The following is a 16,642-nucleotide window of genomic DNA, read 5'->3' as shown; positions in this document are numbered from 1 at the left end:
CAAGGGACTCTCAGTAGCCCCATGGCAGATGGATCTCTCGGATGGGGGCTATGTCACCAACCCTATGTTCTTAGCACAACCCAGGGTACCACTTCTAACAGTTGACCCCAGTCTCCCATTCTACTAGGCATAACATAATTCTCCTGGTTTTAAAGGTAAGCAGGACTGGTTTGCTCAGGCCTCCACAGACTTAAATCTCCTCCAGTTGGCCATAGGTCATGTCTCTTCCAGACCAGGCCAGCTAAGACCAGACCTCTTGTTGCTAGGTTTGGTTCCAGCAGGTAGGTGTACCTGAGTTCTGGGTAGACATTTTCCAGGTACCACTTGAAGGTCTGACAGTGCAGATTCTTCCTCAGGTTCAGCCTGTTCTCAATGCTGGGATGATGAGGTTGGAGGGTAGGACACAGAGACAAAACACAGTTGTCAGAGGCAGGAATCTACATCAGTGGCTTCCCCCACCAGTGACATGCTTCATACCCACACATCTCTAGGGGATGCTGAGTAAAAGAACCGAGCAGAGATTTTTCTAGTTCCAGGAAGACCTATGAAAACACCTTAGCTTTATCTCTTGATGATATAGTAACAACAGTGAGGGCTTGTGCTTTTATTTGAAAATGGAATTGGGGGTGGTTTTCATTTTCATTAAAGGTCAAGCTTTGAGAATGACAGTATGTTGTTAATAACTCACTGCTGGAACTCTGGTCCACTCTTACTCAGTCTCTGTGTTTGGACTACCACACCTCCCCAGTCTACTCTCACTCAGTCTCTCTGTGTTTGGACTACCACACCTCCCCAGTCTACTCTCACTCAGTCTCTCTGTGTTTGGACTACCACACCTCCCCAGTCTACTCTCACTCAGTCTCTCTGTGTTTGGACTACCACACCTCCCTGGTCCACTCTTACTCAGTCTCTCTGTGTTTGGACTACCACACCTCCCTAGCCTCAAAGCATCCTGCTGATGTTTCATCATACATCTGATCATGAGATACCCACTGAACACTGCTATTTGACAGGCATCATATTCAGGGCAGGGGTACTAAAGCTTCTGAACAGTAGTACAAGACAGTGATTCAAGTACCATATCCCATGTGGCCCTGAAGGTCATCATGACCCCTTGGAGGTACACTGTTGCTTGATGGGCCTATAGAACTCAAGAGAGCAATGGCTATTGGTGCTGATATGTGAAAGGAAGAGTGGCCATCCAGAGAAGCCAAAGGGTGGGTAAGGCAGGGGTCCCGTTATAGGTGAAGAAGATTGGAAAGCAGAGATCAGTGCTGTGAACAAGTCAAAAAGTGTCCTGCAGGAGCAACACTGGCTATGTAGCCTTAAATTAGGAGTGCGTGTGAATGGAGAAAGGGAATCCACAAAGATCCACATGAGGCACTGCTGGAGGATGCTGACTCTATCTCATGGGTACTGGGATAGACTTGGTGGGCCTTCTGTAGGGTGTAGCAAAGGGATGCTTTGAGAAAATCTTACTATTGCTTCCAGAATGGGCCAGCTGGAGTGCAAGTGGGGACAACAGCAGGAAGGAGATCTTTTAGTGACTGGGTAGGAATGGGCTTGGTCAATCCTCTACTTCTTTTCATCTTCACTCTACGTAAGTAGTAGTCAAACTTTGTCTTCTCTAGGCAGCCAATAAAAATAGCCTTGCCTCCTGTCCAGCCTCCCTTTCTCCCTTTTCTCTCTCCATGACTTCACTCAATTCCCTTTCCTCCTTGCCCTCTTCCTCCAAATCTGCATTTCCCTTCTTCTTGCGCAGGCCCTCAATTCAGGGCTTCCTGAACACTAACTAGCCAACTGCTCTACCACTGAGCTACACATTTGGCCTTCTATCTTCTTCCAGAGTACAAAGCATGCTTCCTTACTAGGCCTCTCAGCTCCGGTGGGACAAAGAGGCCATGCTTTCACCATACTTGACACTCTGTTCAGAGAGAGCCTGGGTTCGCCTGGGTTCTCAGTTTTTGAGTGAGGCAGCAGCAGCAGGACATGATTATCACTTCAAGCAAGGATGAGGAAGTAGGGCGGTACCCAGACTTGTGGCTTGGCTCATATGGTGTAAGAAAGACTGTTCATGGGGGTTACATGGGGAATATGGGTTGAGAGACAGATTCAGAAACAAACTTGATGGGTTTAGCTTAGGACTTGTTACACAGGAGGTGTCTGGGAGACATCCAGGTAGAAGTGGCCATTTGATACTTGGGTGTAAGAAACTGTAGCCCAGGGGAAAGATTCCCATTAGAAACAGAGCTATAAATAGATGTGGCATCCTTACCGGGGAGAATACCTAGTAAAAAGAAGACTTACGGCATAGCCTCAGAGAGAGACAAGCCTGTCAGGAGTGGGAGCAACAGGGAGTTAAGATGAAAAAGGTAGGACTTAGGGACAACAGAAAAGACTGGATGCCTAGGGGCCAGAGAGGCGGCAGAAGGAAGCAGGTTGGAGAAGATAGTGCTGAAGGGCAGCACAAGGGGAGAATAGAGAGTGAAGGAGTCTGGTCTAAGCTTTGTGGGAACAGCTGCAGGGCCTGCGGGAGGCAGCAAAAGTAGACCACTCCTCCATGATGCTGGATCATGCAGGCATACAAGGTGGTGAGCAATGCCACCTTAAAGGAAGGTTTTATAGTTTATTTTCTTTTACCCCCTCCCTTTTAAGTCAAGGAGTAGGTGTGAAGTAGGAAAGGCAAGATACAGGAGAGGAGAACCAAGGTTGGGGAGAATGGAGGTGTCAGGACACAGGCGGGTCACTCCATCTGCAATGCTGTGGACACAAGTTATTTGAAAGCCAAGCAAAACCAGTCCTCAGGAGGATGAGTTCGGTAGTAGGGGCTTTGAGGATCTGCAGGTAATTCCACTGTCAGGTTAGTTGAGGAACCACTCCTCAGAAACTTGTTCTTCAGATTAGGATCCTCCGCCAGCAGCACTGTGTCACGTGGGAGCTTATTAGAAACACAGACCAAAGGAATCGGATTCCATGTTTTAACACGCTCCCTGGGAGATCTGTGTGCTCATTAAAGTTTGAGAGGCCCTGCACCAGCAGGCAGGAGGAGATGAATGCATACTGTGGGAATGTGATAAATGTTGATTTATGAATGAAGGCAGGCATGAATGGTGCATCCGGAGGAGGCCTGGTTTACTGATACAGGAAGTGCACCTGTCCACAAAGACAAAAAGCGATGGAGAAGGAGAGTATGGTTGTGGCCAGGCTAATGGGTTGACTTGTCTTGAGAGATCAATATTTTCTATTTCATCCATAGAGTAGGTACCATCCATGCAAGGGAAAGGAGGTGGTGGGCTAAGGGGTGGGAAGGTAGTGAAGAAGGTTTAATAGACATGGTGGGTTTGAGCTGGTTAGGAAAGAGTGCAGGACTAGGAGGTACCTTGTGACCTCACTGCCAACATAGCAGTGAAGTATTATTGGTGGGAGTATCTGAAATGTCATGAGACTGTCAAGTAGTCTGTGCACAGGGGAGAAAGATTTAAACAAGCCTTGTGCATTCACAGGCACACGCGCACGTGTGTGTGTGTGTGTGTGTGTGTGTGTGTGTGTGTGTAGGAAGGTGTTACTAGGTAGACAACAGAGCTAAAGATCAGAGGACCAAACTTTCTGAGATCTGTCTTCAAGTAAGAGAGAAAGAATCTAAGGTGGATCGGGCAGTAGTTGAAAGATGAGGCTGATAAGACATGGCCACTGGACCCAAAGTTCTGATGTAGACAAGATCCAATGCCTCAGGAGAGGTGGGGTGAGAAAACTGGAGCGTGTGCAGGAACTGTGATGTTGGAGGTGCCAGTCACTTTGGCTGGCGCTGATTTAATAATACTCTAGTGCAGGAATGGATTCAACCGGAGAGGTTTAGCCTTCAAAAGCCCATCAGCTCAGTGGCCTTATGTGCTGAATGGGTGAAACTAGTGGGATAAAACATCATGGTTGTGCCCCCCCCCACCCCCCAACACACACCAAGAAACACAAATGCTAGCTAAGGAAAACTGCAAGGTTTCCTTACTTCAGCCAGCTCAGGGCTGGAAAATGCAAGGTCGTATGGGTTTGGAATCAGTGTGTTATGAACCTTCATCTTCCTCACAGGTGTAAGCTGTGCCTTCCTCTGCCTAAGTCTTAGGCCCCTTACCTGACAGGCAGGGCTCGGTAACTGCATCTCTCACAGCTTAGGCAAGATTAAAGAGACACCCCATAAACGATACCTAGCACTTAATAAACATTTCTCCTCACCTCCCACAGTCTTCTTCCATGAACTTTGACTACTGCTGGAAAGGACATCCTAACAGCACTCCTCCTCCCAGGCAGGGGTGGGGCTTAAGCTTGGGGAAACTAAGAAGTAGAGGAAAGAACTCCAACCTGGAAGGTCCCATCCGCCATGCTAACTTTCTGCAAAGAGCTGGTACTATCTATCTACCATGAAAGGCTAGGGTCAGCTCCCTCTATTAAAGTGGTCATCCAGGAGGCTGGCAAAACCCCTACACATGCAGAACAGGGTAAGAGTGTAAAGGGATCTGAAATCAGAACAGCCATAGCTCTAGGCCTGGAGGAGCTTAGAGGCTCTGGAGACTGCTAAGGCAATGGCCTGTGAACAGAGGCCCTTTTTACTTCTCCGTCCTCCTCCACCACTGCACACTTACTTTCCAAAGGGTCTCTCCAGGGCAAAAGGCCGGGCTGCATAGTAGTATTGCTTGTATTCATCCATCCATACTTCAGCTGTCCGCTTGGTGTTCCTGGGGAGATAAGAAGGCTCAAGAGGGGGCTTGTCTGGGAATCACCTTCGGGCATTCCCAGTTGAAAATCCACACACAAAGGCAAAGTTGGCAACAGCATTCAGGCAGCAGCCACCAGAACAAGATGCTCATATTACTGTTTCCAGAACACCAGAGCACCAGCCACTGTCCCCTGTCTCCAAAGGCACCCCAAGAGACAGAACTTTAGAAGTATCAACAACCTTTCCACGAAAGGTACAAAGAAGAAAAATCAGACCAGAAGCTGAACTTTGGTGACTCTCAAAGAAGCAGTAAAAAGCCAGGAGAAATGGGGTATCTTGTTGCCTGGCCCTCTGAGTACATATTGGAACTTGTGAGGACCAGCTAACCTCTGGTCTGCTTGGTTGGTAGGCCTTCCTCTACTTTCCCACAGTGGACATGCTGAGGTCTTGGCACCTAAAGAGTAAGGTCAGTGCATACATGGACCAAGCAATGGTTATGTGTAACAAATTCGCAATCAAGCCATATCTTTTCATCGAACTTCGGCTTGATTTTGACCCTAAAGATAACAGTAGAAGAGAGAAGGGCAGAAGAGGGATCGTTGTGAATATTCTGTAGTCAAGGGCTCTCAGGAAGATCCCCAGTGTCAAAAGAAGAGAAATCAGAAACAGTGAGGGCTGGTGACCCGGGTAGCTGGAGTACCTGGGTGAAAGTGAACTTGAGGATGTAACTAGCTTGCTCTTCTAGGTTCTTAAGTCTACTTTAGAGCACAGATATTTGATAGGAGAACATGGCAACCCCTGCTGAGCTGGGATCTGAAAGGACAGGTAATCACAGGCAAGTGGGATTTGGGGGTACTGGAAGCAGTTGTAAGTGACTTCACTATCTGCAAGCTAGAAGCTCTTTTGCAAACAATGTGCCTCATTTCTCTAAGCAGAATGGGCTACCATCACCCTGCAAGGATATTCACTGGCCAAAGCCCAATCTCAAAAAGGGCAAACATCTGAAGTTTCAGGATCCTGCTAGCTCCCACTCGGAGGTCTCTACTCGCACAGCCATCCTACAGTGCTATGCCATACATTCTTGACCTACTTTTATATAAAAAACCTGAGATTCCCTGATGCTCTCTAGCCTGTGGGCTCCCCTCAACCACTACCCATCCTCTCCTTATGTGCCCTGCTTTGTAAAATGTTGAATTTGACCACAGTTCAAACCCATGCTTCCTTTGAGGCAGTTATGTCAGGATATAATATGCATATAGATATATGTGTGGTAAAACAAGAAAGAACACCATTAGAGAGAGAGAGAGAGAGAGAGAGAGAGAGAGAGAGAGAGAGAGAGAGAGAGGATAGATATCAAAGGATATAAAGTTCCCCTCCCTAACACAAATGGATCAAACATCAGGAAGAAAGAAAAGGAGAATTGGACAGATGAGAGAAGCAACTGGTTGCCAAGAGAGGAGAGGATCAAAGTAAGAAACATAAGTCAAGAAAAATATGAAGACACTCAGGGGCTAGAGAGATGGCTCAGCAGTTAAGTGGGTACCGCTCCTGCAAAGGACTCGAATTTGATTGGTTCTTAGCAGTCACATTAGGTGGCCTACAGCTGTCTGTAACTTCATCTCCAAGGGGTTCAATGCTCTCCTAGGCCTCTATGGGCAACTGTATTCACAAGCATGACCCAACACACACACACACACACACACACACACACACACACACACACACACACACACACACTATTTTAAAATATCCTAAGATAAATAGGCATGCATGAATATTTTGACAAGAGAAAACTAAAAGAAGAGAAGTGTTGGGAAGAAGATGTATGAAGGAGAGGGAGACGAAGAGACAGGCAAGGGGTACCCTTGGGTTGCTTACTTCTATATCTGTAGCAGAGAGGTGCTGAATGAGATGAGAGGACCTGGGGTTGGATTATCTGGTATATCCCATCTGGATTCTTCTAGTTTATCAGGAGGCCCTGGAGCAGGCACAAGGCTGGACTCCCCAGGCTTCCCATCTCTTGCTTCTTCCCAGGGATCTTTCTCTGAGTTACCCAGCTGTTTCTAACCACCACCACCCCCCTTTGCAAATACCTAGAGGCAAAGCCCTGCAGGATGGACCTGACCAGTTACTTTCATTACTGAGGCTCTAGGGGTGAGGTGGGTGTGGGTGGGCTTGGTAGGGCTCCTCAAGTCTCAGGGATAGTCTAAGGAAGTCTTGGCTCTAATGCCAGTTGCCCAGGCAGAGTCCAGGTTGCAGGCATGTAACTCATGCATCATCTAGGGCACTCAGACTATCTTGCAGAGTACTATGGTCTGTTGCAAACTTTTGGCCACCATTTCCTTGCTGTCATCTGCACACATTGGATCAGGGCATGCACTTACTTTATGTATGTGTTGGCGTTGCCATCAGGGAAGACATATGGATGCTTTTTCCTGAAGACATGCCCCACCCGACTGCAGGGGATGATCTCCAGGCCACCTCCGCACATCCACACTCGGAAAGAGATTTCTGTAAGACATCCACGTTTCTTTTATTACTTTCTAATCCTTCTATCCTGGCTCTGAGATACTGTGTCTAGGGTTTCGTAGGCTTTTAAGAACAAATTCTCCAATTAGGCTGTGTATTTCTTTGTTGGGGAGTACATGTAATTTGAGTCCCAACACTATGAAGAGTGATCTGGGACTGCTCAATAGCATGGAGCTATGGGGATGTTTTGGGTGATCATAAAAGGCTTGCTTTGGAACTTGATACATACGTGTAGAAAATCAGTTACAGTCACACTTTATGACCTCAAACAGAACAAAGATAGAGGGCAAGGCTGGCAAGGTGGCTCAGCCAGCAAAGGCACTTGCTCCTAAGCTTGAAGACCTGAGTTAAGTCTACTGAACAAACATGGCGGAAGGAATGAGTGAACTCTCGCAAGTTGTCCTCTGACATCCACAGGAACACTGTGGCACGCAAATAATGCATCCTCCCAATCAAACAAACAGAGAGAAACAGAGAGACAGACAGACAGACAGACAGACAGACACACACACACACACAGCAGAAAGGAGGAGGGGGAGAGAGGGGAAGGGGAAGGTAGAGGGAGGGGGAGGGGAGAAAAGGGGAGGGGAAGATGGAGAGGAGAGAGGGGGGGAAGGGGAGCGGGATGCGGGGAGAACATGAAGAATTCTGAGAACACAGAATAATATTCTAAGATAGGGACCAGACATCTGTCAGGAGTGGACACTCAGGGCAAAGTAGAAAATACCATATCAAGGATGCAGACAAAGGCACCTGGACCACCCCAAACCTGCCATTATCCCACTAGATAAACATGAACCAACTGAGGCCTAGGATAGGAAGACAGGGCCTGAGCAGCAGTCTGAGCTACTGGGGATGCTCCCCAGGGGGGAGTTTCACACATATACTTACCTCTTCCTGTTTTGCTACTGAGTGGTGGTGGGTGGGTGGAATTAGGGTGGAAGGAGTTAGAGAAGCCTGTTTCTAGTCAGTTTCTCTTTTGGACTTACCAAGAGTAGGCTCCAGGTCAGGTTTTTACCTCAGTTTAGGGATCAGGGAGATGGTAATGGTGGTAGGAGAGGGCAGGGGAATATTCTATCATTGCCCTTTTTTGGAGCGTGTATGGTGATACTGTAAAGCATCTTAAGCCAGTGGTATGACTGCTTTAAAATTCTCTATACACCATGCACCCCCTTACTGTATCTACCCAAACATCCTCTTTCACCCTACACTCCACTGGGCACATCAGTGGTAGAAAGGCAGGAAAAGATAATTTCTAATTTGTGGGACTTCCTGTCTGGCCCATGCTTTTGCATTGAATCCTTAAGTGTGAGGACACACTCCATAAGAGGAAAAAAATCCCAGAGTGGCTGTTCCTGTGATCCAGTCTTAGTCCAGGGACAAAAAATGAAGATGCCTCAGGGCCTTCCCATCACAAGCCTGGATATGTCCAGCAGCCTGGGTCCTACCTTTCAGCTTTCCCTAACTGGTCTCTCTACTGCCTCCCTTTGGCCTCCTGTTATATCTCCATCATACAACCCTCAGAGTAGACACATAAGCTGGGATCCTGCCCCACCCCCACCCCACCACTCTCATATGTCCTCTGCCCCTTTCTTGCCCCCTTCTGCCTCCTCCTAAGGCAAGGAAAGGCTTGTCTTTGTCTACCAAGCCTGGACAGACCTATGAGATGCATCCCTGGGAAAGCAAGGCTCCAGCTTGCTGAAGTTTGATCTTCATCTCCTTGTGAATTAAACCAAAACCATAGAAATGCTCTACAGAATGGCTGTCAGTATCAAATGAAAGAGACTTCTGAGAATAGCTGTGAAGTCAGTACTGTCAGAAACTCAAGGGCATCGATTATGAGAAACCCTTGTGAAGGCAATCTCTCGAGAACTCAGACTCCAATGACATCACCCACCTGGGTGTACTTCTTCCCAGGCTACTTCTACTTTCTCCTCCTTCTGCCAGTACTACAGGGGACACCAGGGCTTATTAACTGGATATCCGGGATTCTGTGTCTCCTCAGGTGTCCCACATAAAGAGAACTGGCATTTGTGGCTGCTAAGTTACTGTCTGAGCTGGACGTTTGTAAGCCACTAATAAGCAAGATGTGTTTCGGCCAACTGCCTGTGATCCACATCTTGATCAGACACTATATATGAGCAATCTTAGGTGTCAGACATGGAATCATGTCAGCCTCATGTGTGACTGAGTCTTCTTTGCTTGTGTGTGATCCCATCAACTCTTCTCCAGGTCACCCAAGAAAGCTCTGCTCTACTTTCTGTAAAGGGAACCTCTCTAAACCCCCAGCCATGAGACGAAGGCCTGGCTTACTAGATATAGGCTGCACACTATGCCAGCTTTTCTCTAAGCAGATGCATGTGGTTTAGCTACTGTGTCTTCTTTTTCATGTATTCAAATGAGACATATGTCCCCCCTCATTTGAAAACCAAATTCTTGCAACCTCAATCCCACACTCCTCACTCTATGGACTACTTCTCTCCCTGCAGACTCTTCATCCAGTCTTTTGTTTCTGAGTCCATTGACTCTTGCCCTTCACCAGCCATGTGCAGTCCCCCATATTAAACAGTGCCATCACCTGGCCCTTTGCCTCATCCTCATTTCCTCAGTGATGCTGCCACTGAATGTCTTTCCAACACTGGCTGCTTCATTGTCATCTTGACGACACTAAGAAGTTTCCTCCATGCCAGCATCCCCATTGCTACCAGATATAGTGTTCAACTTTAGGGACACCTGACACTTTAGAGAGACACACAAGCCACCATGCTACATCTTCTACATCTCTTGGCATCATCCCATTGTACCATCTTCCCTCCTCCTCTAAGCCCATCTTCCACCATTTCCATTTCTCCTATGTTGTATTAGAGCTAAAATTTAAACTAGTATAATTCTTCAGGGAGACAATGACATCTTCCTGTGCTTTTAGGTCAGGCAGTTTCTTATCCATCTTTCTACCAATCCCAATTATTGATGTTCTTGTTTTCTAGTATAGCTATGCTAGGACAACCAATAGCCAGACACCAGGAACTGATGCACATCTCCCAACTCCAAACTTGAAGTTGTTGTCCTGAGATCCCTCTTCCCCAGGACTGAGTACTTGTTATTGGCCAGTGCACCCAAAGACACAAGTGCTGTCTTCAAAATACCCACAAGTAGGACAAGTAGCAACTACATAACCAACCATCCAGTTTCTGCCTCATCAAGTTACATGTCCGATCCTACCAAACAGTTTTCCTTTAAACCAGCTGCTCCACCTACAGGAGTCCTTGGCCTGGCATGAGTTAGGTTTCTCAGCTCTCAAGTCCAGATTGTTGTAACTGGAATTTTGGACCTGCCATGGGTCCCTGTGTTGTCACTTGAGTCAAGAGGTCCTCTTGGTGATGTGAGGAGTATTTAGATTAGTGTAATGATTCCTAAGCACTATTCTGTGGAATACTTAAAACCTAGGCTGTACAACCAGCCTGCCCTTATATGTATTGTGACTTGAGGAGGACGAGCAACCTCTCACGCTCACACACTGGGCCCGTTTGGTTAGCAGTTTTGTGAAAGCCTTTGAGAAAGTCTGCTGATCCTCAGCCTCCTGAAGAGGGCTTGGACAAGTGCCATGAGAACCACTGGAGCTGAGGTGTGAAGCCATGCATTTTTAGAGCCTCGCTCTCCATGTTTGCACTCGCGTGGTGGCACCATCTCTGAGGTTGAATGGAGACTTTCTATAGAGAGTCTTCTGGGGTTCTCATTTAATCAGTGCCTGCATTTTCTCCCTGGTGATAAATGTCACATATACCCAGATCTACTCTGCATCCCAGACAGGGAGATGTGTAATTACTCCGTCCTCACTGGGGGCACTGTGATGGGACCTTATTTTTTGAACTTCAGATTAATATTAGAGAGCAAATTGCCCTCGTGCCCTGCATTCCCTTCTCATGCCTACCATCTCCTCATTAGCACATCAGCTATTTTCACTGCCTCCTAGGACCCTCACCTTTCATCAGAATCAACACCCATCTGACAAGCATGTAAGTGGTGGGTAGAAATTCAGGGGCCAGAGAGCAGCTCTTTCTCCAGGAAGCACACCATTCCTGGTCAAGGTTCTGGCTTCATTTCGTAGCCTGAATTCTAACAAGGGCAAAGAGTACCAGTTCATCAGAGAAAGAACTGAAAGAGCTTGAAGGGGCTCGAGACCCCATATGTACAACAATGCCAAGCAACCAGAGCTTCCAGGGACTAAGCCACTACCTAAAGACTATACATGGACTGACCCTGGACTCTGACCTCATAGGTAGCAATGAATATCCTAGTAAGAGCACCAGTGGAAGGGGAAGCCCTGGGTCCTGCTAAGACTGAACCCCCAGTGAACTAGATTGTTGGGGGGAGGGCGGCAATGGGGGGAGGATGGGGAGGGGAACACCCATAAAGAAGGGGAGGGGGAGGTATTAGGGGGATGTTTGCCCGGAAACCGGGAAAGGGAATAACACTCAAAATGTATATAAGAAATACTCAAGTTAATAAAAAAAAAAAAAAGAATAGCTGTGTGCAATGGGCTCTGTTTATTTTTCATTAATTTACTTATTCGGTGTGTGTTGCGAGTGTAGGAGGAGGTGGAGGTATGTGTGTGGGGGTGGGGTTGGGGGATCATCAACACATGTGCACATATACCATAGAATCTGTGTGGCCACAGCACAGAGGACAACTAGTGGGAGTTGGTTCTTTCCGTCCACCAGGTGGAAGGAGCTTGAACTGGGACTTGAACTCCAGTCACCAGGCTTTAGTGACAAGTACTTTACATACTGGGTCATCTTGCTTGGTCCCATGGAGCATCCTAGAGTGTTTACATATGTTTATTGTGACATATGTGATCATATTATCTATTCTGCCTCTTGTTGAGCTTAAATTGGTGAGGACAAAGGGAATATAGCATTAGACAGTGCTGGGCAGAAAGAGACATTCACCAGGCTGTTGTCACTCATAAATATGCCTTTACTTGTGTGACAGGTAATTCAGTAATTTTTAATTTCCTAGCTCTTACTGGGTCAAGAAGCAAGCTCTGGATTTACTAAGGCCAGGATTCCTCCCCATATCCATGGGTTGTAGACTTAATCTTCAAAGCAAAACTGTTAAAAACACAAGACCTCCAAAAGGTCATGAGGGATTGGCTCTGGTGCATGGATCAATGCTGTTATCTAGGGAGTGAGTTGTTATTATGGAAGCCTGTTTCAATAAAAGGATGAAGAATTTGCCCTCTCTCAAGCTCTCCTGCTTGTACATTTTGCCATGGATGATAAAGCGAGCAAACCCTATTCAATCTTGGACTTCCCATTCTCCAAGATAGTGAGAACTGCTCAATGTGGTATCCTGCGACAGCAGCACAAAATCAACTAAGACAATCCCATTGTTTTTTAATGAATGCTCTAATTTGACTAGAGATCATCCTATTGGCTTACAAAAGATAGCTTTGGATCTGTGAGCCAAACTCATTCTACTTCACATCTGGGACAACTGGCACTGTATTAAGGCCTCTACTTCTGGACCAGTATTAACCACATGTTTACAGTGGTTACTCATGGCCCTGTGATTATGAACACCCTTCAACTTTCCAAACTCCGATAACTCCGATGGCAAATAAGCAACTGTGTTCCTCTTTGACAGTATGTGGGACATTTAGGAGTAGAAACAAAGGGTGGCCTGGAGAATCACACATGACACTGGGCTCCAGCAGAGCAGCCCAGAGGGTGTCATGTATCATTACGTATTTGGGGAAAGAGGATGTTTCCTCAAATGTGAGTGCTTGTCCTTATTGAGGCCATTTCCCTAATCTTGGGCTAAAAGCAAAAGCATGAGCACTGAGGTAACTCAGCAGATAAGACTGTCCTTTATCAGACATTCCGTTCTGAGGGGAAGGCAGCCAGCTCTAATGGAGCAGAGACTCGGCTCTCTTCACACAGCCCCATGACAGGTAGATGTGACGAGATTCCTGTGTTACTTTAACGATTCTCCTCAAGCTTAGAGAGCTTGGGAGGGTCCCCTACTCAGTGCCTTCCATGGCTGAAGTCAAAGTGTCAGGAGGATCATGTCCCTTCATGGAGGCTCTGAAGGGGAACTTGCTGTGAAGCTCATTCAGCTGTTTTTAGAAAGTTACTCAAGGCTTCAGGACTTAGGTTCCCGTCTCCTTACTGGCTGGTGGCCCAGAATTTCTTTCAGCTACTTCTTGTTGTCTCTTCCATCTTTAAACCAACAGCTGCTAATGTCCCTTCGGAGCATGGCACCTGGCTTATGCCAACTCTGCGGCTGCGTGCCTCAGAAAGCTCTCTGATTTTAGAGATCCTGGGATATTAGATTGGACCCGTTTGCAACATTCCCCAACCCATTGATTAGAGACCTCATCACACTGCTTAAAAACTTTGTGTCACATAAGGTCACATCCAAACAAGCTCCAGGTATTTGGGGGTACAGCTGTCTTTGAGGGGAGCTGTTCATCCTACTTAAGAGATCACCCTTTCCCCCTTCAAGCCCTAGAAACTGACTCAGGAAGGGGAGGTAACTTTCCCAGGGGTACTCAGTAGTAACTTAGGGCTTCAAATTTCTCCTGTTTCATCTCACAGCCCAAGTTCTTCCTGAGCCATCCATGTCCCCTGGGCCTGGAATAGCTTGGCATCCCAGACTTCATTTTAGACATGGTGGGTGGTAGCAAGTCTCTTTTGGGTTCTACCTCATCTCTCTTTTTTGCACTGTCCTTTGTGCCTGCTGTGCTTTGGAAATCCCCCATTCTAAATTCAGGAATCCCATATTCACCCTGTATGTGTGCCAAAGCTTCCTGGTTTTGGAAGTACGCACTGCCACCCCCACCTTGCCGCGCACACTCCCTTGTTACTGGCAACAGATTCCTTTTTTTTTCCCTCTAGAGACCAAAAGCTAAAAGTGAGATGTGGCTCAGGCTCCGAGTCAGTAGAGTAAGTAGATATATATTACATGTATCCTGTGTTATGTAAATTGGAGCTTAAGTATCCAATTTTAATGCAAATCAACCTCTGAAAAAAAAAATCTAAAAGCCACATTTCCCTAAAGCCTGCTCATGTCCTAAACTGTGGATATAATTATCAAAAGTGCTCAGCTCATTTTAGAAACACTTGGTGGGAATGAAGTACCAGGTCAGCAGGTGGGGAGGTTAACCAACAGCATGGCTTTTACAAGGCCCTGCAGCCAGTCCATCTACAGCCATTTCTACAGTGGAAGATGGGGCAGGGTGAGGGAAGGATCAGGCTCAGTCCTAGTCACCCTGGCCAAAGAGCACACGCCATTTTGGAGCTGTGAACTAAAGCCAACATTACACAAACATGTCTAGAGCACACAGAAATTCTACTGTCTGGAGAGAACCGACATATCAGCCTGCTGCTATTGTTTACACAATCAGAGTCCCTTCAAACGTGGCTCCACTGAATTCTATGGAAACTCTTTCAAATGATGCCTCGGGTATTATAGTATCCGCCCTTCATTCTCTTCCCAGATTCAACCAAACATGGACTGGTATTTTATTGAAAATAGACAATTGCTTTTGTCTTGAGCATACATGTATAGCCATTTCTTACTATCTCCCCTGAACCATGAAACAACTGTTTACATAGTATTTATGTTCTTTTATGTCTTATAAGTAATGGGAGAGCAATTTAAGTAATGCAAGTGCTTGCACATAGGTTCTATGCAAATTTGACACGATTTTATATAAGGGACTTGAGCATCTGTGGGTTTGGGTGTGGGATGATCTTTGGAACCCAAAGAGACATATGTTTCTGGATTGCTTTGCCACCCAGAAATCCTTTCCCATTCAGTCTCTCGCTTTTCACACATGCATTTTGTGAGCAGTTTCAACTATTCTGGGCCTTGCGAACCAGAAATGAGATGAACTTTCCGCTCTTGCTTTAAGGTAGCCAGCAGTGGGGCAGGCATAGAACCAGACAGCTACATACTTAGATGGTCAGCGGAAGGGTGATATAAAGAACTCTGCGCTGAAAAAATGGGATGCCAAAGTGGGTGGGTGGATGGGGGAGGGGTGGTAGCAAAAGGGAAGGCTGAGAAAGTGTCCCAGCCAAAGAAGAGGTCACCCAGAGCTGCCATCTTCAGGGGTTCATAGTGGGTGCATAAGGAGGCTCTGTTCTTGTAGAGGGGCCTGAACAGTCTGAAAGTTCAGGAGGGTCTACCAAGATTGGAAGGGTGGGGAGCAGCCTGGTGAACCTAGGAAGATGGATACTTTCATGGGAGAGGGGTAAGAGGGAGCCCTTGTGAACACAGACCTGGGAGACTTGCCTCTCAGCAAGGGCACTTTGGCAGGAGCTGAAGAGTAGACCTGACAGTAATAAATAGTACTGGAGAACTATTTAGCAAAGGGTGTGGCCAGGATGGAAGGTGTGTGTGTGTGTGTGTGTCTGTGTGTGTGTGTGTAGTCTGTGTGTGTGTATAGTCTGTATGTAGTGTGTATGTGTATAATGTATGCATAGTGTATGTAAAGTATGTCTGTACAGTGTGTGTGTGTGTGTGTATAGTGTGTGTGTGTGTGTGCGCGCGCGTGTGTGTGTATGTGTGTGTGTGACGGGTTATACCCTACAGACAGGATTCCTTTGCTCTGCAAGGCACCTTTCATCCTCTTTTATAGCCAAAGCATGCTAATCGTCAGTCAGTCCTGTGGACCCACTTTAGAATTCCCAACCTTCTCGTACTTTACGGCCTGGTTTTCCACTCCTTGAAACTGCTACCCTGTGCACATAACCATGTCATGTATCTGCTCTTAGAAAAAGTACTTGATTTTTCTGGTAGTTTTAAGTACAAAAATAATTTTACAAAAGAAAGAAAGGAAAGGCAAAAGTGGGGGAAAGAATCCAGAAAAGGCTTTCAAAGTACAATTGGCTGGCTATAGCATAATAGAATGTTGGGGCGCAGGGAAACAGAGAGATTGCTGTGGTGGCTGTCTTCAGTGCTTCTCTGCTCTCAAACATCTCGTGATGGATTTTAAATGTCTTTCCCACACCTCACAGGGACCGTTTCCCGACTGCGCTATTCAAATCAGCCCTTGGTAATACCAAACCCCTCGGAAGCTGGCTTGAAGAGATTGCATCTTGATTTGAGCAGCTGTGTGTTAACATCGCTCGAAAGAAAGGGTGCTGGTAAGTCAGAGCAGAATGTGCCATCCTGCAAATGACAATGCTGCCCGCATCCAAATGCGACTGCTGCACCCAAGAGGGATCATCCTCACCTCGTGCGGTTCAAGAGGACAGGGAGAACCCCAGCAGACAAACTGGACGGAGCTGAAGTGTAACTTAGAGGGATTTTCTATTGATTCCACAAAAATTCTTAACCCAGAATATGCCAGATGGTAAAAGTCTCTGAATCATTATGGGTGGCTTTAGGGAAGAGACT

The 16,642-nt window shown here is 46.7% G+C and overlaps 1 protein-coding gene across 5 annotated transcripts in view; it reads right to left on the bottom strand.

Moving 5' to 3' along the window:
• The window catches only part of Galnt14 (polypeptide N-acetylgalactosaminyltransferase 14), a 216,156-nt gene that overhangs the window by 11,244 nt on the left and 188,270 nt on the right, over positions 1-16,642 (bottom strand). For all 5 annotated transcript variants that reach the window (NM_001012109.1, XM_063261862.1, XM_063261861.1 and 2 more), the window contains 3 exons: positions 7,093-7,219; positions 4,635-4,727; positions 292-375 (listed from right to left, as the gene is read on the bottom strand). In NM_001012109.1, coding sequence (NP_001012109.1) covers positions 292-375; positions 4,635-4,727; positions 7,093-7,219 — 304 coding nt within the window. The remainder of the gene's footprint in view (positions 1-291; positions 376-4,634; positions 4,728-7,092; positions 7,220-16,642) is intronic.

This window comes from Rattus norvegicus, chromosome 6, assembly GCF_036323735.1.
Source record: "Rattus norvegicus strain BN/NHsdMcwi chromosome 6, GRCr8, whole genome shotgun sequence".
NCBI classification, from domain to species: Eukaryota; Metazoa; Chordata; class Mammalia; order Rodentia; family Muridae; genus Rattus; species Rattus norvegicus.
This window is presented reverse-complemented; position numbering and strand designations above follow the sequence as displayed.